The sequence below is a fragment of the Meleagris gallopavo genome, chromosome 2 (genome assembly GCF_000146605.3).
Source record: "Meleagris gallopavo isolate NT-WF06-2002-E0010 breed Aviagen turkey brand Nicholas breeding stock chromosome 2, Turkey_5.1, whole genome shotgun sequence".
NCBI lineage: Eukaryota > Metazoa > Chordata > Aves > Galliformes > Phasianidae > Meleagris > Meleagris gallopavo.
Genome location: NC_015012.2, coordinates 49,051,223 through 49,074,362, shown reverse-complemented (window position 1 = coordinate 49,074,362; position 23,140 = coordinate 49,051,223). Strand labels below are relative to the sequence as shown.

Genomic DNA, 23,140 nt, shown 5'->3' with positions numbered 1-23,140 from the left:
ACTAGATGATCACTGTGGTCCTTTTCAACCCAGGCCATTCTATGATTCTATGATTCCATTCTGTGAAAACAAGGAAGACTTATGTAGTCTTTTACATGCACTAGTTTCAGTTCAAAGACTTTTGTCCCTAGGCTTTGTAAATAATGCTTTGTGTGCAGTCCTGATGAATGTTATCAGTAGTGTATTTTTAAAAACAGTTTTTCTTGCCTGTTTTAACAACCTACTTTATAACTGTTGTCTACAGCGGCTGAATCAGCATTCAGCAGTGCAGTGCAAGTTTGTGCGTCTTCTGGAAGTCCAGCTTTATTGTGCAGGGTTCTGTTTTTCTGGTAAAGTCTGTTGCTGTAATTGAATCCCGTGTTCTTGGTTTTAAGGGTTTATTACTGCTTTCTACTAAGGCCAGAAAATACTTGTTTAACAGTACATTTGAGCCCTCGGTGAAACTAATCTGATTAATCCCTGTAGCATGAATGACTCTACTTCAATTCAAGGTTAAGGTGTCAGTTTTGCAGAATCTTTAGAGATGATGTGTTCATGCACTTATTGGTTAAGATAGAGTATTGTTCTTGTTTTCTTTTTAGGACTGTACTGTGGCTGACATGGAAGATAAAGTTCAGACTGTAGTAAGTACTAATTTCTACTGAAAACTCAGCTGCTTCCTTTCACATTTATTTTGGTGGCTTCTACTCCAATTGTACTGACAGCAGCCTTCCAATCCCAGCACATCATAGAAGTAAAATGTTATTGGCTGTTTTAGTAATGCTCTTCACTGTAGAGAAAATAATGAGATTTTAGATTAGACTGATGAGCGTGTGTAATGGTGCGAAGTCAGGTCTTCCTTGAAGTTCATTGCACAAACATTCTTCAAGAGAATTCAGACCTCATATTTTTAAAGGAAGGGGTAATACTGTAGAATCATTATAGGCTAAATAAACCAATTATGCCTGTAATAGGCATCATGAGATATTTTATGCCTTAATAACTAAATGCTATGCCTTATTAAGCTTCTCCATGTAAAAAAAAAAAAAGAAAAGAAAAAAAAAAAAGCAAAACTGCCCTGATGCAGAACTGAGGTTTTGTGTCTAACTGTACTTGAGCTTGAAAGATCAGTTTTCAGAATGAATTGAAACGGCCTTATGAGCAAATGAGGAGCGCAATGGAATGCTTTTTATATTTTGTAACGGTTAATCATCGCTTCCTGCTTTTGACATGAACCAGGCTGTTCTCTTTGATAAGGCCTTCCGCTAGGTCATAGACGCTTAGGAATTTAGTAGCGAAATTACTAAAAATAATTTTTTCTGTAAATAATGAGACCACGTAAAAGGGAGTTTTTTGCTTCTCTCTTTTTCCGTTTATGCACGCCCATTATGGAGTGGGTATTGTTGCTTGAAATTCCCTTGTTCTAGCAGTTCCTCCTATTCACACTTAAGCATTGTTTTGATTTATTTTATTGCTACTCTATAAATCTGTTGTAAAACAAAGAAGGAACGTTGGAGCTATTGTTTCTAGGGACCATTATAATTCAAAAGATGTGCAGGACTGCCTCCTTCTCCCTTAATTACTTATGTCTGCTTTGACTGAAAAATTCAAACCTTTGTGCAAGGTAGTTCACTTTGTTGGTGTTCCCAAATGGTGTATAAATAAGTGCCATGCTGTGTCCTAAATCTTCCCTCTATGTTACGCTTTTCTGGCATACTTTGAGTTGCAGCATCGCTTTAGCTAACATCAAGACCTAAAACACACTGTGGGGCATTAGAGAAATTTGCTGGTGTAGGGAGTGTTCAGATTTTCTATGATAGCTCTCATGATTAATTAGCCATTCTGTTATTTAACAGTTATAAAAGACCTTTGACTATACTGACACAGGCAGAAGGTCAGAATATGCCTTTAGCTATAAGTTGGCTTCAGAACAGTTGTGTTTTGGTCAAAAGGAAATATGAACCTTGTCTGTGTAAGCATTCCAGAAGAGGTCAGCTCAGAGGCAAAGTGGAGAGAAGTACTGCTGAAACACTGAAATGCTAGATGTCCTACCTTATACTCTAAAGCTTTCATTAGATAAGTTAGTGGCCAGCTCCTCATTTAAAAACTTTTTTAATGATGCATTGACAAATTTATTCTCATAAAAGAAATAATGATATAAAAAATTGTCAATTGTTTCCACAGAAATAATGTTTCAATATGCTTCATGATTTTAATGGACTACTCTTTGATAAAAATGAACATCAAACTTTTTTTTTTGCTGTGTTTTACATGTTTTTTTTTTTTTACATTATTTTCTTTTTAAACAGAGGGTGTACTGGCATCTGTTAGTTGTGATGAGGTGACACTAATGAAAGTAAATCATCTATGCTAGGTTACCATAGGGAGATAAACATGCTGCAGATTAGATATGTACAAATGAATCTTTTGTATCAGTGATTCTTGACTACGCTTTGTTATTGCACCAACATTTAGAGCTAATTTACTTTCTGTTTTTGAAAACTGAAAGAAGCAGTAGCCAGGAAAGAATTGCATTAACTGTTTGTTGTATGTTCTCATTACAGTCCAAGACTTTAAATGGAATTTGTGATAAAGCCATCCGATCAACTACAGATCCATTGATGAGCCAGTGTGCGTGTCTGGAGGAGGTTCACTTAACCAACATTAGACCTGGGGAAGGCCTGGTAAGAACCAACCTCTACATCCCTAATGTTTCATAGATACTCTTGTAAGGCACCACATACTTGTGTAGAGCAATGTACTTCAAAACTGCTAGTTTCCTATAGGAAACAGTAAGAGGCAGGGGAAGGAACTTTGGAGATTGTCAAACTGTGTGTTAGAATGGTGGATGGGGATGTATATACAAGTTAATAGTTTCCAAATTTTGGATGGTAAAGTGCTGCATTAATGTCTCAATGAGAATTTTGGGTAATTTAAAGATGCTCAGGAAATTGATTATTTTACTTCTGGAAATCATATTAACCAGGTGTTTTGTTTGTTGGCAGATGGAGGCAAAAGGAGGATGGGAAGGGTTTAGGTAGGGAGAAGGTGATGAAAAATGGTGTTTATGTTTCTGAAATACATATTCTATGTGTATTCTTTAGTCTTGCTAAATAATATGGCAATTTTTGAGATTTGCTGTTAAGGAGAATAAGGGAAATCCTATTAACAGTTCAGTGACTGTGACATTACTGAGTGTAGTTCATTCGGTGAATTCCATTTAGCTAAGTGCTGATTATGAGAAACTGCATTTGAAATTTTATTCGATTTTTCTGACTGGGAAGTACTTGGATTAGAATGTTTTGGAGGAAATTTAAATGCCTAAGTGCATCTAAGTGTATTCTCATGCTCTTCCTGAAAAGACAGAAGAGATGAGCACTGTTAAAGGAAGCCTTACACTCTAATGGTGATAGGTAGTTTAATGTAGACCACTGGATTTGACTGAATCAGTCATGAATTTTTGAAACTTTGAGGAGCTGTTTTTTATTGCATAAGTGACAATGAAGCTTAAACTAAGCAAGAAATGAGGAGATGGGTGCGTAGAACTGGCTGCCAACAAGTAAACAGAAAAGAGAATCAACTAGAGAGGATGGGAAAAAAAATCTAGTGTGTTTTCTTACATTTCTAAACAAGTGTAGTAACTTCAGGCAGATAAGCTGCACATGACTTCTGAACAACACTGCACTTATGTAGCTAAATGTGAGTACTTTGAGCAACAGCCACTGGTAGGAATATTGAAGAGATGTATTTTTGTTCGTAAGTGGTGAAACCAATGTAGTAGTCCTGTGGGGAAATCTGTGTAGTTATTAGTTACTAGCCTGTTGATGACTTCTGTTTCTTATGGTCAATACCAACTTGATCTGTGTTTATTCTTGCCTTTACACTTTAACAAAAATAACCACAAATACTAGTACCAGGGCCTTTATTGCTTTTATTTTATCAGCATTGTGGTTACAAGACAGCTTGTATTTTCACTTGCTAAGAGAAGTTATAGAAGAGCACATAATATTTCTAGTGTAAATGTGCTTTGTAAGGAGAACTAGTGGCCATTTAGTAGAGCTCGCAATTCTCTAATGTAGGCAGGACAGTAAGGAAGTAATTTAGTTCAAGACTGAAGACTGAAAAGACATCAAAACCGGTAGAGTTTGGTGTTACCAACCAAACGCTGTTTGTAAATTGCATCTCCTTATGTTAGTTTTTTTAAGTAAATACCAATATTGCAGTTAATTACAACAGAAGTGATCTGTAACAAAATTGAGAATGATGTGATATTAGTGATATTGGATTGCAGTTTTCATGGGATAATGTGTGAATGAGTCTGTTGCCAACAGTTATTTAATGAGATATGTTATACAAGGTTGTTTTATCTTTAAATTTGTTTTTCATTTTCTGCTTTCATTTAGGGTATGTACATCAAATCAACTTACGATGGATTGCACGTAATTACTGGCACTACAGAAAATGTAAGTGAAGTAAATGTAGATTAACTCAGACTATCGGAATGTAGCTTTGATTTTTTTTTTTTTTCACCACTTTTTCCTGCTTTTCCTGTAACTTTCATGATATTACTGCTTTACATGCTGTGTGGTGCATCATTTGTTTATCAAGAACTTGTAAATATTTTTATCTGCATGTTTCACTGTTAGCCTAATTAAACCAGTTCCTGCAGGTAGGTGAGGTACTTCAAATGGTTGGCATCAATACAGTTACTTAGATAAGCTACTCTTCTGAGAGCTTTTGGTCTCCTAACAAAAACATGGAGGTATGTATTTGCTCTCTGCTGGCAAAAGAAATCTGTCTTAGTGAGAACACTTAAGTGATTCTGTCTTATATTCAGTAATGAATAATGAAATTAATGAATGGTCCAATGTCTAAATTACTGTGCAGAGTAAAAAATGAAATATTTAAGGGTGATCAAGCATGATAGACAACATTGGTTGTTTTTGCTGCAGATGGCTGCTTATTTTATTCTCGCACTGAGCTCTCTGTAGCTGAAACTGTAGTTTTTAGGAAGTCATTGCAGTGAACCTTTCATGAGCAACTGCATCTTGTTCTGATGCTCTGATGCTGCAGTGTTCTCATTGCTGCCTCTCTAAAGAGCAGATACTGAAGGAAAGTTGAGGAGCTTGGCTTTCTTTTTTTTTCCTTAAAAGGAAAGAACCAGTTGTTCTAGCTGTATCTGCCAAGTCTAGGGGGCTGGGAGGAGCGGGTGGAAATATGTGCTTGCTGTTCAGAGTGAAAACTGAAAGCTTTTATAGCTGCCAGCTTGTAATACTATTGGCCTGGCCTAACTGTGTAGAGGATCTGAAATACTTTGAATACTCTGAATACAGAGTCTACTTTGACAGCAATTTTAACATTTAATAAGTGTGAAATAACATGATGATTGATGCCAGACTCCATAGATAATTTTCTAGAGGCTGTGACTGGAGCTGGTATTATTTCTATAGCTATTTCTGTAGTTTTGAGTGTTGACCTAAACTTTTGCTTTATGAACAGTCATTCTTCCTTTGGGGAAGCTCTTTCCTTTGTTACAAACAACTTGAGAAACAATTGAGAGAACTGCACCCAACTGGTGCCTTTCTGGTGACGTGATATCATTTAGGTAAGGCTGGGTCTTAGCTGAATTTTCTTGTTAGTTTCAGGATGATAGTTTAGCAGCTATCCCCCAAAACTTACTGGTTGGAATGTTGTGGCATTGCATGCCAAAAATAACAGTACTGTGTGTTAAGATGACTAGGAAAGTCCATGCATTTGCTACGTATCAGCTGAGATGATTCCTGAGTCGTGCCACCCTACTTGTGACTTCTTGCCTCATCTTGGCCTAGTTCTAAACTTTGTTTTTGTCCTCCAGTCTCACAGTGTGATGGTGGTACTGACTGCTGTCTGATGCTTATCTGAGTCTCTCGCTCTCCCACAGCCAGGGTGTCAATCATCCAGAGGACACCTTGACATGAGTTTTGTTTTCCACAAGTCAACAGTGGATCAGAATTTTTCATGGTCTTGGTTGAATCATCTTATACGTGGCCTTCCACAGAGGCATTTCCTTTCAGAGGAAGCAAGAAGACAATGAAAAAAATAGTGTTACTCTTGATAACTGTCATCTTCTCCCATTACATTGTTTATTGCTACAGTTTCTTTTAATGAAAAAAAAATTACACTTCAGCTCTGAAGTTGTGGTAACAAGGAGAGAGTCCTTTACCCAGCTGCTTCACTCTTGCATCATGGGGGAGAGCTGGCGTGCCACCAGCTTGGTTTGCCTTGAGTAGGGGAAATGGGAGTAGGCTGCAGAAGCCCTGCAGGGTGCTGGGCTGGCATACCTGTGCACTTGAGTGTTGCCAAGGCTATTCATAATTGCTGTGTAATAGAAACAGATTGGCTTTAGTAACTGCACCAATAGGTGGTGCATGGCACCAGCCCTAGATAAATCTGAGTAAATATTGACACATTTATCTGTTCCTTGCTAATCAGTATCCAGGACTTACTTTTTGTTCCCAGAAAAAAATATTTTAAGGTGTTTTTCAAATATCTGTTTAAACACACTTGGATATATATAGGCATATGTTTTATCTGTTGGTCTTAATGATGCAGGCAGATAATTTAACATTGAAGTTGATAATCTTAAATTAGGGAAAAGCAAAGAGAAGTGGAACAATCGTCTTTTGTGGATTGGAGAGTTCCTAGTCCTCTGGCTTGTATATTCAAAATATTAATGAATTGTTATGTTTTGAAATAATATAAATTTGAAAACTGCATTTAAGATAATCCTGTGTTAGAACAGAAGTAATCTCTTGTAATTCTCTCACAATCATAGAATGGTTTGAGTTGGAAGGGACCTTTAAGATCATTTAGATCCAATCCCCCTGCTATAAACTGAGATTTTTTTCCACTAGACCAGGTTGCTCAAAGCCCATCATCAACACATTTGATTTCTGATGCCCTGCTGTGTCGTCCTTCTAAATAGATACCGGAGTGTTTGAAGTCTCTCATAAGGACCGTATTTTGTGACCATGAAGCTGCTCCTTTCTGCCTCATCCACTTGACCTTTCTGGTCGGGTGGTCTGTAGCAGGCTCCCCTATGATGTCCCTTCCTATGACTTCCCTTTAGCTCTAATCTGTATGCTCTCTGTCAGGTCCTCATCCATCCACAGGTGGAGCTCCATATATTTCAACTGGTCATTGACGTAGACCACAGCACTCCTTCCCCTTCTCCCTTGCCTGTCTTTCTTAGAGAATTTATACCTGTCTATTGCTACTTTCCACTCATGGGAGCCGTCCCACGTGTCTAAGTGATGTCAATGACATCAAAGCCCTGTAAGTACATCCATGTCTGTAAATCTTCTTGCTTGTTCTCCATGCGTTAGTGCACAGGCATTTGAGTTCGGCTCCCAATGAGGCTGATTAACCAATTGTTCCCTTTATTCTGCAGATGCTGTCTTCCTGACCTGCTATCCAACTCCAGGCTCAGAGCATCCATTGGCGTCATCAGCCTCTCACCACCCCCCCACCCCCCCCAACTCTAGTTAAAAGCTCTCCTGACTAAATTGGAGAGCTTGTTGCCAAAGATGCTCCTCCCCTTTTCTGAAAGATAAACCTCATCTGGCCCCAGAAGACCAGATTTCTCCAAGCTAGTTCCAAGACATAAGTAGCTGAAGCCCTGTTCATGGCTCCCTTAAGCACTTATTTTCTTAATTCCATCAGCCCTTTCCCTCTCCATCCCTTTAACTGTGAGGATTGATGAGAAAGCTACTTCTGTTCCCAAGTTCTTCACAGTTTCTGCCAGCTCCTTGCAGTCCTCCTTTATATTCACAGCTGTGTCCCTGGTGCTTATGTGAAACAGCAGCAGTGGGTAGTAGTAAGTGGGACATACAGGGTCTAGCAACCTCTGTCACATACTTGGTGCAGGCCCTTGGCAAGCAGCGCACCCCTCTAGGTAGCAGATCAGGACCACAAATGGGTGCCTCCGTGCCCTGCAGGAGAGAATCACCCACCACTATCACCTATTGCATTTTCTTAGTTGCAGTGGTGGTTATGCTATGGAAAGCTGATCTGGCTACCTTACTCAGACCTTACTTGTTACAGGTTCTTTTTCTCCTCAGTCTGCAGAACGGCTTCATGGTTCAGATTTTGAGGCAGGCTTTTTTCTCCTGCTACTCTTTCTCGTGGCAATTAGCTGTTTCTCATCACAGTTGGTTTGCCTTCTAACTGTGCTGATGTGCTGATGGGGGGAATTTGGGGCTTTTGGCCCCAGGCTGTGGATTCAGTATAAGTTGCATGTTTACTCCAGCTGTCTATCTCCATTTCTGCCACTCTGATAGTACACAGTCTTTTGACTGTCTCCTGCAGCTCAGATAATGCTGTCTGGAACTGCAGTACAAACTGGAGACTAAAGGACGGTGAAGACATGAAGTACAGTTTGATGTGTGGCACGTAGTCTATGCTTTCTCCCTTACCCTCTACTACCCTCAGTAGTAAATAAAAATAAAAAAATCCTAAGATGAATTAATTTAGAATTCTTAAGTCATCGATGGTTGTAATGTGATCTGTGGAAATTTTCAGTGATGTTCTGCATCGCATATATGACCTTTAACTTAGTCTCGTGGGAATTGTTACAAGAGACAAGAGAGCCTGCTGAAGCACGTAATCCTGTTTTCTTCTTTGTAGTCCCCTGCTGATAGATCTCAAAAGATTCATGCTGGTGATGAGGTGATCCAGGTTAACCAACAAACTGTGGTAAGTAACAGAAAGCCCTTGCACGCTTTTTCTTACACTTGTTCTCCTAAAACTGTTCTATAAAAAAGTGGTTTGGATCACTGAAAATCAGAGTTTGACTTAACAGGGGGATTGCTTGTTTCTTCACTTTTTGAAAAGTAATATCAGGTTAAAGATATCATTATTCTTTAAAAGGTTGGGTGGCAACTAAAAAATCTGGTGGCAAAGTTGCGAGAAAATCCTGCTGGAGTTAGGCTGCTTCTCAAGAAACGTCCAACTGGTTCTTTCCACTTCACCCCTGCTCCACTGAAGAACCTGCGCTGGAAGCCGCCCTTGGTTCAGGTAATAGGCTTCTGACAGACCTGTGATGTCTGGCTGGGAATTGATTTTTTTTTTTATTTTTTATTTTTATTTAATTTGAAAGAGACATAGAAATGCTCCCAGTTGCTTGTGTTTGAGTGTAGGATAAGTTAGTTTACGTGAAATGGTTGTCATCTTCTGATTCTTAGATAAAAGGGAAAATGTTCTTAGCCAGTTAATGCTCTTCTTGATACCCAAAGGGAACTAGTTGTGTTGACCTAGTTCAGCTTGCCACTGTGTGTACTTATTTGAGGTGAAACTTCTGATATGTATGAAATTCATCAGTACAGAATATTAAAGGCTGCTTCTATTTAACTTAGTAGTTTTTTGTTGTTGAAATAACTTTGACTGTCCATCCTCTTCTTAGCCTGGTGAAGAGTGGAGAATGACTGATGTTTTTCTTTTAAGAAGTTATTTAAACTACTTCTTTAAATATCACTTAGTTGTTGGGCAATTTGCTGATTCAGCAATAAGCAGACAGCAAAAGTGGTGTTCATAACTCTTTAATAACCATTTCTTAACCTAGCTATTCCCCAAAATGGTTAAGAAAGCTTAGGACTTACTTAATGCTTTTGGAAGAAAATATCCTAATTCAATCTAAACTGATCACCTGAAATAAAAAAAAAAGAGACAATTCCCATTCCTACTTCTGTTCCAACATGTCTTCCCACAGCTGTAAGGATAACTTACCAACCTGTGATACATCAGTGGATATCTTATGTCTCAGTGCATGCAGATTCTTTCAGGCTGGCTGCAGGATGTATACTTGACTCTTCTCTCAGTCCCTTCCACTTTCTTTTCTCTAATATATTTATTTTGTTTTTGTGGCATAATGTCTGTCATATAATCAGTCAGGAAAAAAAAAGGGGGGGAAAAAAAGTGTAGGAATGGGAAAGAGTGCACCTTTGCTCTCCTAAAGACATGACTCTGGGTTCAGTAATAAGCAAGTTGAAGTGAGTCACAAAGATCAAATGCTAAACTTGCTTATATCAGCAGTAACAAATGTATTTTTCCTTTGCTTCCTTTTATCACCTGATGGAATTGTTGGTAAACTTTACTGTATACTGTGTTCGTGAAGCAGGCATTGGATTGTATTGAATAAATGTAGTATGTACTGCCTTTGTAAGTTCTACGTACCATGCGTATATTTAACAAATTACATTATTTTAATGGATCCAAAAATAAAAGAATAGGTCTTGTCTATTGCATTTTCTGTCTATGGAGTTTACATGAGAAATGGAACTGAAGGGAGCAAAATACTCTCTAAGCAATTCATTCTACTTATGGTAGGATTTATGTAGAAGGACTGCAGTACAAACCAAAATGAGGAGCAAAAAAAATACTAAAATGTTGTGCTTTTTAAAAAACAAACAAAAAAAAACCAAAACCCAACATATTAATTATACAGGTATGAAATGGTACTATTGATTGTTTAATTATATATTTTGTGGATGATAAATGCACAGATGTCTGATAGCTATCTAACATTTCAGACCAGTCCTCCACCAACATCAACCCAGTCTCCAGAAAGCACCATGGACATCTCAGTGAAAAAGGAGAAGCCAGCCATTTTGGATCTGTACATACCACCTCCACCAGCTGTTCCATATTCTCCTCGGTATGTAAATAAACATGCATTGAACATACTGAACAAAACCTCCTTTATTATATTTGTTTCTGAGTTGGTTTCACTGAATCTTTTCATAGAATGGACTGGGTTGAAAAGGACCACAATGATCTAGTTTCAACCCCCCTGCCCTCGGTTGCTTGAGTATCTAAGATTACTAAAGCTTGTGCTTAAATGCATAAACTACCAGGGTCAAAATAGTAGTTTTCTATTGTTGGAAGACTGTTTTGTCTTCTGTAGATCAGTTATTCCCAGAACATAAATGGATGTTGTCCCTTGTTTTGTTGTGGAGTTATGTTTTTACTTTTGTTTAAATCTGACTGTGCATACCAGGAAGTCATTTTTCTGTCATTTTTTCCACTGCTGTGTTTAGCAAGTTTAGTAACTATTAAGGTAGTTAGGATTGAAAAGAACTTGTTCTAAACTGTTAAACTTGCAAATTATATAACACAGGAATGTTCCCACTGAAGGGAAGGGAGAGTCAGTTCACTCCACCTCATTTTTTTCCCTGATGGTGTAAACTATAAAAATGGAGATATATGTGTACAAAGGGGGAAGGTTATGGTATGGCTAACTGTTGTTTGTTCTTAAGTCCTCATTGACTAATGCCAGAACCCTGCCATCTGACCTGAGAAAGCAGTGGACAAAAGGGTTTCTGGGCCGGGAATGCTTCCTGACCTGCCCTGACACTCTATGTACACGTAGATTCTGCACAGAAACTTGGCTGACCTTTTGCTTCAGGGCTTCTATGGGAGGAGCGCTTGTCTCCTGTCATGTAAGGTCTGATCTGGAGACAGAGTTTGTACTACCGCAGTCTTCAGGGCAGTACAGGGCAGGGGAAGATTGCCTGCAAACTAAGGGTCTGAAGTTGGACTGACCTTGACTTGCTTTTTCCCTGTTTTTCATGTTTATGCATGCTCAATTCTTAATTAAAAAAAGAAAAAAAAAAAGTCTCTTAGTGGAAAAACAACTATACAGATTTAACAACTCAATTTAGATTGTTTTGGTCTCTTTAAACACAGAATCACAGCATTGCATCACTACATTTTAAATGTGTTGGTGGATTAGATGCATGTGGTTGGTTTGTTTACTTATATTTTTCCTAAGGAGTCGCACAATTACATCTAGCTACAAACACCTCTGGATCTGAATCCTGTTGGCAGAGAAGGGTAGCAGTATGAACTGGGAAACTTGTCCTGGGCAATGCAGGGAAAGGTAGTGGTTCATGGGGACTGCTACTTGACTTCAACCTTTAAGTAAAGTGTGGGAAGTTGTGGCAGTCAGAAAGAGGGAAAAGGACAGTTCTCTCACTGTATTTGATTATTTAACTTCACCTCTACCTGTTTTGCTGCTCTTTTAAAATTGTAATACGTTTGTGTGGTCACTTTTGCCCTGTGCCCCCATCATCCTCTTCTCCTTTCCCGGTGTGGACCTTTTCAGGTCCAGTACTTACTGCTGGCGCTGAGAAGAGAGCAGTGACTCTTTGCCCTCCCCAGGGTGCATTCTCCACATGGTGGTGTTGTAGGAGAGCTGTCTGCTTACACGTGGTGGTGGTGTAACACTTACGTGTAATTTCTCGTCTGCAAATCTCCATAAATAGTTTCCTCCTATTCACTGAGATCTAGCATTGGAAAAAATGTCAATACTGGGCTGTGTACATACTTAGAGAACCAGATGAATATTTTTTGCCTGACTTGGGTAGTTGCTTCAAGCAAGACTATAGCGTATGTAGGAAAGGGGATCAAAAAAAAGGAAAATTCTAAGTTACAGGGGTGCCTTTTGTTCTAAAAAATCTTAACTAGGATTGATTCTGAAAATGGGTGCTTCTAATGAAAGATCTGTGGAAGGGGATCTAGATCTAGGAAGGGGAGTCCTGCAGAAATTGCTCAAAATCATTTATTTATGCTATGAATTTATTACTGAAATTCTCAAGGGGGTCCCACTTCTGTATGAAGAACTAGGTGAATGTCCAGCATCAGTTATCAGCCTCTTAACATTATAGGAAAGCATAGTCCCTCCAAAGGAGACACTACATCTTCTCACTACCACTAGGATAAACCTGTGGATGCAGTCCTCTGCCAGAGCTGTTTACTGACCAGGCAGTAAACAGGGAGCTTTGGTACCCTTAGGGCCTAAAGGTCTCATTCTCAGAAGTCTTTCTAGGGCTAGTACCTAAAGGAACCTCTAAACTTCTCTGTTAAATTACTGGCTAGTTAAAGGTGAATTACCATGAACAGGATAACTTTCTCTTCTTCTTGGTGAATATGTTTAGTCTTTCATCACTTGACCTATTTTTTTTCTTCAGCATGTTTGCAGCATAATGCCCATTATCAGGGGCATGACTGTGGGCTAGAAAATATCTTTCAAACCTACTCATGCTTGCAGAGTAAAATTCCTTTTAAGCTGCTAATAGAAGCAAACTGTCCTTTCAGAGATGAAAAGGGGAGTTTTCTATATGGAGGAAGCAGCAAACCCAGTCATCCATTACTTGGATCCAAGGGTGCCGAGTCTCCCAATTCTTTTCTGGATCAGGAAAGTCGAAGGAGAAGGTTTACTATTGCTGATTCTGATCAGCTGCCTGGATATCATATGGAAGCAAATATACTGCCGGCCAAGATGAGAGAAAAAACACAGTCATATGGTGAGTTCATTACTCTTTCACTATTGAGATTCTGATAAACACTTCAATTCTACATCTAGAATAATTTCACTTAAATGTTGTTTCTTTAATGAATGTCATTCAATTGGGCACTGATGCCCTTCCTGTCTGTTTCCACGTGTATAGTGGTTATAACTTGTGGTTATTATGTCCATTGCCACTGTAAATGAACAAGAGTGTAGCTAGCTGTTTGATCTCAGCAGAATGCTTTCTTGTATTCCATTGGTTGAAGTATCTTGAAATATTTATTTCTGCAATTTTATCTGCATATTTTGGTCCATCTTTCTCCCTTTGCTCAACTGTGAAAAGCATAAATATAAACATGGGTTCTCCAAACTTAATGTAGCTCCTTATAACCTTCACTCTGTTGCCTTCAGGAAAACCTCGTCCATTATCAATGCCTGCTGATGGCAGTTGGATAGGAGCTGCGGAACCCTTCTCAAGGCCACGAGCACCAGGAAGAAAAGGCAAGATTTTAGTTCTCATCCTCTTTCTAGATCCCTCTCTAGGATCTTGTTGGGATGAACTGCCTAAATTAGGACTGAAGGATTAGCATTTGCATACTGTTGAACTGATCCAAGAACGCCAGATAGTAGTTGTGAAATTTGTGAGCTTGGTCAGTGCTGGGGCTCAAACTTTGTTTTTTGATCTTAAAATTTATGTGAATGTGAAAAGAAGTCTGAGAATGACTACTGCAGATATGCACTTGTCTCCTTACATCACAGGTTTACTAATTTTTTTCTCTTACACACTTTTCCCTTTCTTTTGCAAGGGAGGATCATATTGATTTACTAAGAAGCTGCTTTTTTTTATCAGTCTTTGTGGAAGCTGTTGAAGCAATTTTTTTTTTCCTTAGAAGTAAAGTGTAGGACATTTTAGGAGTTACTTTTTGCTGCTGTTAGGAAACAACATTCTGAAGATGCCACAGAGGGGATGAGACACAAAAACTGATGTCAGATTAGATGGCTTTTTTTCTTTCCTGCAATGCCCTTCTCTTCCCTCCTACTCACTCCCTTATATCTGAAATATTACAAATTCTGTTACAGTGAGAAATAAATGAGGTGACTTCAGTTTATTCTTGAAATCAATTATGAAAGCAAATGTGTAATTACAGGAAAAATAGAGGCGAAGTTCTATTTTTACAAAAGTAGAAGCTGATAACAAGAAGCATGAACATGGAAGGATATTAGAAACACACTAAGTAGCTAGCCTCTCAGGATGATCACGACATCCCAGGGCTTTTATTTTGTGGTGGTTTTTTTTTACCTTCTTTTTTTTTACTTGCTTGTTGTTAACACACAGAATGAACCTAACAGCAGTCTCTAGCAGCAGTGATGTTCAGGAATCTAGGGACGAGTTTAAAAAAAAAAAAAAAAAGCATCATAAATCAGTAATCAAAACTAAGGAGGTGCTTACAGTCTTATCTGCAAGATTAATTTCTGTTGTTCAAAGTAATGTTTGTAGCTTTTAAGATAGTTGCATGCATATAAATATAGATTCAATCCTGGCCTACAGCACCTTCAATGAAATATCAGAAAGAGATTTTCTAGGTCCGGCTTAGTCTACGTTGGCTGTTACAGTGTGTGAATGAGAGAATCTGGGATTTAACAATGTTAGTCAATGTAGTCAGTGTGCTAAATGTTTTTAAAAAAAAAAAAAAAGACATTAAGTGTCATCTATTGACAGCTGTTTGTACCAGGTGTGTTATTAAAGGTAACCAGAATCTGGGAAGTGCTGTTCATGTCTCTAAGGATCATTATAAAAATAGAAAATATGAATGGAATAATAGTTGTTTTGAAACCAGCAATAATTGCTTTTCTTCCTTCCCTTCCCACAGGTGAAGATGTCCTCTGCAGGTACTTCAGTAATGAAAGGATACCTCCAATCATTGAAGAAAGTCCCTCCACACAACACCCCTTTTCAAGGCCCATGTCCGAGAAGCAGTTGGTGAGGGGCATGGATTACATTCGAGGCAGCAGGTGTTTTATGAATACAGACCTCCACAACAGTGCAACAATTCCTTTTCAAGAGGAAGGAGCTAAAAAGTCCCCTGTTGCACCATCCACAAAATCTTCCTCTGCAGAGCCATCGCTACTGGTCAGTTGGATAACAAGGCTTAAATTGTTGACTCATTGACTGTTGATCACAGGATTGTTACCCAAGTGCCTTGGTTCATCGGTCAGACTTCTCTGCTTTTCAGCTTAACTGATGCATAGCGACTAATGCAGTGTTCTTTTCCTGGAGAATCCTATATTCTTGCCTTTTTGTTTGTAATTTTTGATACATGAGAGGGTTGTGTAGTGCAAGGAGGAAAGAAAGATGAAGTTCTTGTTAATGGCTAAAAGTTGGGAGTTTGTTCCCTGGGAAATGAGTAAAATTTTGGTGATATAGAGACCGCACGTGACCTGAAATCTGCATTACTATTCAGAGGAAACCTTTGTATTACGGTGAATTCCAGTGGCACTTCATTTGTCTGAATGCTCAGAGGCTGATGTGACTGGCTGGACGTTATAATATGGAAGGCTGGGTGAAAGTTGTTACTTTCTGACCAGGATAGGCAAGGAAGAAAAGAGAGGTTTGGTACAACTTAGCAATATGTTGCAAGATCTTATTGCATGAGATCAAGCCTGTGAGGATGAAGAAGTAGCATTGCTATTCTTTCTCTGATATCCAAGATCTGAGCGAAGTCTTAGGAAGAGGGATCTTGTATCTAGAGGTATTTGCAAGTTGGACTAGTTTAATTGTAAATATGTCCAACCTGATTTATCTTCTTTGTTATTGAAAACACAGTACAAATAAAGTGCACAGAACAGCTGAAGTGCTCATCCATAAAGATGTATGGATTGTTACAATATGCCATGGAGATGCATCTGTTGAGGTGGTAAAAGAATATATATTTTTTCCTTAATTGTTTAAGAATGATTTGCTGTTAACCAAAGTAATCTTTTAAAGACAGTCCTGTTGGACTTCAGAGGATTTTACAGTAGATCAGTTTTTGAAAGATGTGTGAGTTTTTATGAAAGGTATGTGCATTACATTACAATTGTAAGATATCTTGCTATTTTAATTATAGCTCAATTTTTTCCCCTCCAGAATTTTAAAGTAGCATTGGGTATTTTGCGAGAAAAATAAAACTTGTTTAACAAAAGAAGAGGAAATTAAAGAGGTATTGTTTAAAATTGAATGTACATAAGATTGTTCGTATGCAAACAGTTGTGTTTAATTTAAATGTTAAATATAGTTGTATATATTTTTTACTCAGAGTTTGTACCTTCCTGTCTGCGGTACTGTGCATGAATTAGTCAAATGAAAGAAAGGAAAGTCTAGTATTCTCCACTAATTTTAAGACTGTTTTCATAGATGTTATATAGCCAAGTTTTTCCTCCTTTGGTTTTACTAAAGAAAAGAAGTTAAATTTGTAATTAATAATTAGTGGGGAAAGAGGGATCTTAAACACTAGTTTGCACTTTGGACTGGGGCAGGAATTGTACTTGATAACATGAGTATTAAAAAGATACCACAGTTCTGGTTATGAAGATGTAAGGAGAAAGATTGCTTTCTCCTGCAACATGTTCTTGAAATTGTGCTACAACCCTGCAGAGACATGGTGTTAAATTCAGTTCTGAATTAATTTCATTTGATTGTTTCTCACTGGTGACTTAAGTGAGGACTGGTTTGGATCTCTTTGATCCTAGAAGATTATAGTATGGTAATCTTGTGTAACTCTTCTCCACCTCTGGCATGACATTTGTAGTAGGGACACAGGCAAACACAGTTGCAGTGCAGTTGAAACCTAGACCAGTTTTGGTCTTGCCTTTGAGAAGAGGGCTCAGACTTCCATGTTTCAGGCACTATGTTCCAGCCCCAAATTGATTGAACTGTTTGGAATAAGCAATACTAATCCAGTTCAAATAACATGCTTGACTGGGGAAGGATGCAACTTGGTGTATACATTCATGCATGTTGATATGGAAGAAACCATAGAAGTACTTGGTATCTTAGGATCCTCCTCAGCATATTTTCAAAACACTGAAAAACTCAAGTTTGATTCCTTCACTCAGTTAGGTTATCTTGCAGTTTGATCTAATCTAACAAATAGCTTTAAATCAGTTCATCTATGAGAAATGGAGGAATTCACAAGCATTTATGCAATGACACTTTTCAAAATATTTTGTTGCCTAAGTACAAGCTTTAAAAATGTCAACAAACAAAAAAAGAAAAACTTAACTATATATTATGTTCCTCATGCTCCAGTGTTCTGACCATGCTGAGTTGAAATACTGAATGTTATCTTTTGTCAGTCATCAAGGGCTGTCAGTCACAAAGAGCTGACTGCCTACAGCAAAAGTTGTCTGGCTATTGTGAACGTGGGAGATGGATACTTTTCTGGAAATTACTAGAAGTTTTATTATTGTTTCCACTGCAAGTGAGCTAAGATCATTGAGAACCCTGAAGTAGTTTTCACTTAAGTCATGTATGTTTTCCAATTAAAAAAGTAAATAATGTTGGCGGGCTTTTTTGTATGTTTGTTTTCTTCCCCTCGTGAGTTTTATGCATCACTATTGATCGGCCTTTGGCTATTGGAGTGTATGTACACAAAATAAATGTAGCAGAACCCCATAAACCAGCTTTTATTGCAAAAGCTACATCCTTGCTACTGTGAATTTACTCTGTGCTCTACTAAGTTACCATGTCATCTTGATATTTTTGTATGCTAGTATTGCTTAGTGTTTATTGTATGCCTCAAACCCTTTTATGTAGTGTATGATATGTAGGAATCTTTCTCTGGGAAGATGGCATTTTTTTTGGCTTTGGAAGAGAGGTATTTTTCCTCTTGGATAGCCCAATTTAAAAGCTCAAATATTCTCAGTAATAATAAGCTATTTTGAGTTATGGTATGAATCATAGATATTAAATGTGTGTGTGTGCCCTTCATACCTTCTGACTCTCCCATCTCTTGTAAAGTTTTAATACAACTACTTCATGTATGGGAAGAGACAGTCCAACAGAGTGACTTAATATGTGGCCATTTCCCTGGGTTTGAAAGCATGAGGTTGGGTGGGGGGGGGAGGAATTAAGTGCAGCTGAAAGACTTATGGGAGCAGACTCTATTCTTACTAGTATCTACAAGGGAAAAAGATGAGTATCAGTGTAGGAAGGCCAATGTGAAACACAGGGAACAGTAGAAAACGTGTTTAAGAGCAAGCTTTAGTTTTCTATGATAAGTACTATACTTGAAATGGTTTGTTTTCCTATGTGACCTGTTTTCCGTAGTAAAGAATAAAGATTAAAACACCTGATCTTCTCTATCTTTGTGCATAATGAGAAATATTAGGAAACTGGTGTTTAGCAAATAGCAACATGGCACAGATCGTTTAGTACTATCATTATCATTTTGGAGAAAAGCTGTTGTTAGTTTGGGAGAATGGTTTAAAATGCAATCGACTTGTAGCAATTAATGTTGTAATATGCCTGAATGGGATTGTTTTTCTTTGCAGTAATGATTCCTGTTAGAAGATTTGGTATATAGAGAAGTGTTAGTAACTCAACTTTTTCAGATAACTCCTTCCGCATTTTAATCTCATCTAGGAATGGTGAAAGCAATTCTGTAGTTCTGTAATAATTTTTCCTAGTCACCGCTTTGAAGCATATTAATTGAAAAGTGGGGTGAAACATCTGGGAAGTCTTAACTCCAAAAGACTCTTGGCAAAAGAAATTAAACTTGTAAGTTTGTGATCACTTAAGTCTGTACTCTGTGCGGTGAATATGGAGGGTGCTCTGTAGTTCTGGAGAAGGAAAAAAGATACAGCTAGGAGTAATTGCTGGCTTAATCTCAGAAAAAAGGTATGTAACAAATTAAAAACTGTTGTTATGCAGAAACTCGGCTCGTCTCTTGGTAATGAAGATAAGTATGTGTATGTGTGATAATAAAAGCTATGCCTAGATTCACTTTCCTAATGAGTGCAACATGTGTAGCCAGATACATATTTAGTACAGTACCACACACAAGTATTCTGCTCTGTGTGCTCTGGTATGGTGGCAGAATGACATGATTCATTGGGGGAAAAAAAAGTATATATTTATAAAAGTATATTTATATATAAAAGCACCACAGAAATGAAAGTGTTTGATACTTCTGCTATGTGTATAGTGATACACTGTTTCAGGAATGTGCACTTCAAAAATATTGAGTGGGCTTAGCCTGCAGGGTATTTGCAAGCCAATATCCTGGGTGTTCCCATATATAAACATTATGAGAAAATATTGTTCTAGATAGTAATGTGGAAGAGGAAATAAGATAAAAAAAATTAATTCTAATGGCTTGTGGAGAGAGTTTAGGGCAATTCTTAAAGCCACGTGTTTCCTCTACTACTATGGATAATGAAATTAACTTGTATGGATTCTGAATGACCAGTAGAGGTGAAAAGAGTGTTGAGTTTATATTAATTGGTGAATGGATTCTGTTTTCCTTCTCATAAGCAGGTAGTTTTAAAAACAATTAATATAAGCTGAATGTTCACTGAGCTGAAAGAAGAAGGAAAAAAAAAAATCTGAACTTTTCCAAGCCAGGAAACAGATGGTGAAGTTGACTTCCTTCAGAGTTGGAGATGGTGAAGAATTCTGTATGAAAACTACTTGTGTGCAAATCTTATTTCCTGTTTTACCACAGGTGATCTTCACAAACTAGTCTGTACATGTAGCCTCATCCTAAATAGGCCAACTTAAACCTTTTCATCAGGCTGTAACTAGGATCTTCTTGCTACATCTTGTAGCATGAATTAGAAAGGCTTATGCCTTATGGGTCTATTGAAGTAAACTGATTTTGTTGATCTGTAGAACTGAGAAGGTCATGTGGCTGCTTCTCTTTAGTTTAAATTTTCCTTTACAAATGCTTTTAAGATTTGGGCCTTCACATACTGATGCTTTTGTTGTATTGCAAGCTGTAAAGTTTTTTAAAGGTCAGGAGCTCTTAACGCCTTAAATTAAAATGCAGAAAGAGCAGTCCAAAAAGGCTCCGTTCAGAGAAGGAAGAGAGAGGAGCAGGGCTAAATTGGATGTGTGGATGGGTGTCCTTGTCAAACACCCTGTCAGCAGCATAGCAGCAGCTCTATGGAAAAGACAACCCACACAAGTTTCTTCTGTGCCCGTTTGTTTCTACTGCTACATGTGCATGATGCTGGAGTATGAGACAAGGGCAGTTACTCAGTGTAGATATATATATAGCTCCACACGTGGCACTTGAGCTGTTAGATGCATGACATAAGCAGTCAAGCCGCTGTCTACATAGTTTCCCAAATTCCGCTGCCCATGTTGCTGCAGCATTAGTTTAAAATAGTAAGCCTTGTTCATCCTATACCTGCACAGTATGAACCCAGCTCTCTTGTGTATGTAGCCAGCGGTTTTGTTGCCTTTTGCGGTAGTTGGTAACTGCTAGCAGCATTGTATCATCTCCTGCTGGGCCTCACGCAGCAGTCCAAAAGATTAGCTAGATTGGATTTTGCTGGACTTGGTCCAGAAGTATAGGTCAAGTTTGAAAATCATGTTGTTGGGTCAGTGTAATTTTAAGAAGTTGTGATTTTTATTTTTTTTATTATACGTGTGAAATATGAAACAAGCAAAGGCTGGCTGTTGCATGTATTTTGCCAATAGGAAGAAAAATGAGAATTAAATACTCTGTTAGGGGGAAAATCCAGACCCTTGGGTGTCCTCCAGTTCCTGCTGGTGGGAGAGATGTGTTTGTTTTAGCAAGACATGGAATGGATGTAAACATTTATTTTTAAGCCTCCTTGTGTGGCCACCTCAGTTGTTACTTCGGGTAATGTAAACCACTGGCTTTCCCCCTGAAGTGGAATTAGTCTTTTGCACATTTTTGGGAGAGGGCAAAGATTATATCTTTTGATGCTTAGATGTTTTGTTAAACTGGGTATGGAGATGGAAGAAGTAACCACAGAACAAGTGAGGTACAGAGCTGATTTTCAGGGAAAATCCCTAGTTTGATTTGTGACTGCAGTTCCTGCTTGTTCCTTGGCCTCTGGTGAGGATGGAAGCTCCCCTGGCAGTGTTGCAGTTTGGCAGCTAGGCCACAGCCAAGGAATCAAAGGTAACCATCTCCATTGTACAGTGCCACTGTAAGCAAGATGACTTAGTTCCTTATTATTTTTCTTGCAGCAAGTGAACTGTCTCTCGAGATGAATGGGTCAGTGTGGGAGCTGCTGAGTCCAACCCACAGAGGAGATCCCAAGGAAGCAGTGGGCTGTGTTTGCTATTCATCCCCAAATCTTTGAAGCTCCTTTGGCAGAGCCTTGCTACCTTTTGCTTAGAGGTTTTTTGGTTTGGAAAATAATTACTAAAAGCCATAGAAAATACCATAGCTTTAAGTTATATGTGTGTTTAATGGCTTTTCCAAGTAGCTACATGCTTCTTAGCGCTACTTATTTCCCTCTTCCTTCTGCCACTAGCTGCTTCCAGTGCAAATATTTCTAAAGAAGTCTTCACTTGTTTTCAGTGAAAGTTAATAAAAAGTATGTGGTCATGAACAATCCATAAAGCTTTATCTGTAGATGGGTAAAAACAGCAACTTTAAAGAAACCCCTTCTTCTATGTTATGGATAATAACCTTACAGAGAATACTGAATAATAATGAAACTAAAGATTTTCACCCCTCTGAAATGATCAACCAAACTTTAGCACCTGCATCTTCAGTGGTTGTTTTATTGCAAGATCAGTAGTTCAGATGTATTGTAGGTTCTTGTAGAGCAACTGGGGGGGGTCTTAAATGTCTACAAAACACGAACAAGGGCTTACACATAAGGTGGTTGTTGCTCAGACAGTCTGCTCCAAGCTGACTGAATGACCCATTGAAGATGTGGAAATTTAAAATATTTTGTGTGTGTCGTCAGTTTGTTTGTTTGTTTTTAAGGGAGTTGGTATAGCTGAGTATCTAGGTACTCAGCTGAGTATCCAGGAAAAATAACTGATATCCAAAATTTATATTTCCCTTCCATTTTCCTGTCTACCCTTCGCTTCCTTAAATTAAGGCCAAAGGACTTTACAGGAATTTATCACACAAACAGCTATAAAACTTTTAATATTTATAACATGATCTAGTTTGTTTAATTGTCTGAACTCTGGTAAAAATAGCACTGCCTGCAAGGCAGTATTTCCAAGCTCTTGGTTCATCTAAGAATTCCACTCTGCTTACTCAGCTGCCAGCTTAGACTCTGCTTTGAAGCTGCGTACACCACCCCTAGCAGTAGCTGGCCCTCAAACTATAAACAAACTGGCCTTTTATCACTGGAGAGCAAATAAGGTCTGATTTTTTTTCCTAGCTCTTGAGTTCTGTAAGTTGTGTTGGGAAGATGGGTGGGGACCTGCTGCACAGGCCCCCTCCCTTTTCCAGCCTGTTCCTTTCCTGCTGCCTATTGATTTCCTTGGCAGCATGGAGAGAAGAAGTGGCGAGCAGGAACCTACCAATTGCAGCAGCAGACTCTTCTCCCTCTCAGGAGCTGAGAATGGACTTGGCTCAGCTCCCCAAATACAGGTCTAGAAAGTTTTTGGTTGCGGAAGAAACAGGAGGTACAAATATCTAGGATCAAGCCCATCTAATTATTTCCCGGTGGGGAATGCTTGCTTGGGATGCTGCCAAAACATGGCTGGGCATTAACCCTTAAAAAAGCAGTGGTGATCTCAGTGGTGCTAACATGGTAAAGAAACATGAACTGTGGAAGAATTGAAAGCAGTTTGGAATATATTCTGTATCACAGCATTAACAAAGGCAATGTGAGGGAGACACTATTTAAAAA

The 23,140-nt window shown here is 38.4% G+C and overlaps 1 protein-coding gene across 1 annotated transcript in view; it reads left to right on the top strand.

Annotated features, from left to right (window-relative positions):
- CNKSR3 (CNKSR family member 3) overlaps positions 1-18,637 on the top strand; it is a 32,041-nt gene extending 13,404 nt beyond the window's left edge. Inside the window, exons 4-12 of the mRNA XM_031552460.1 lie at positions 582-623; positions 2,544-2,663; positions 4,383-4,442; positions 8,644-8,712; positions 8,887-9,033; positions 10,545-10,669; positions 13,111-13,319; positions 13,715-13,804; positions 15,175-18,637. Coding sequence (XP_031408320.1) covers positions 582-623; positions 2,544-2,663; positions 4,383-4,442; positions 8,644-8,712; positions 8,887-9,033; positions 10,545-10,669; positions 13,111-13,319; positions 13,715-13,804; positions 15,175-15,473 — 1,161 coding nt within the window. The 3' untranslated portion in view covers positions 15,474-18,637. The remainder of the gene's footprint in view (positions 1-581; positions 624-2,543; positions 2,664-4,382; positions 4,443-8,643; positions 8,713-8,886; positions 9,034-10,544; positions 10,670-13,110; positions 13,320-13,714; positions 13,805-15,174) is intronic.
- Positions 18,638-23,140: the final 4,503 nt, after the last annotated feature.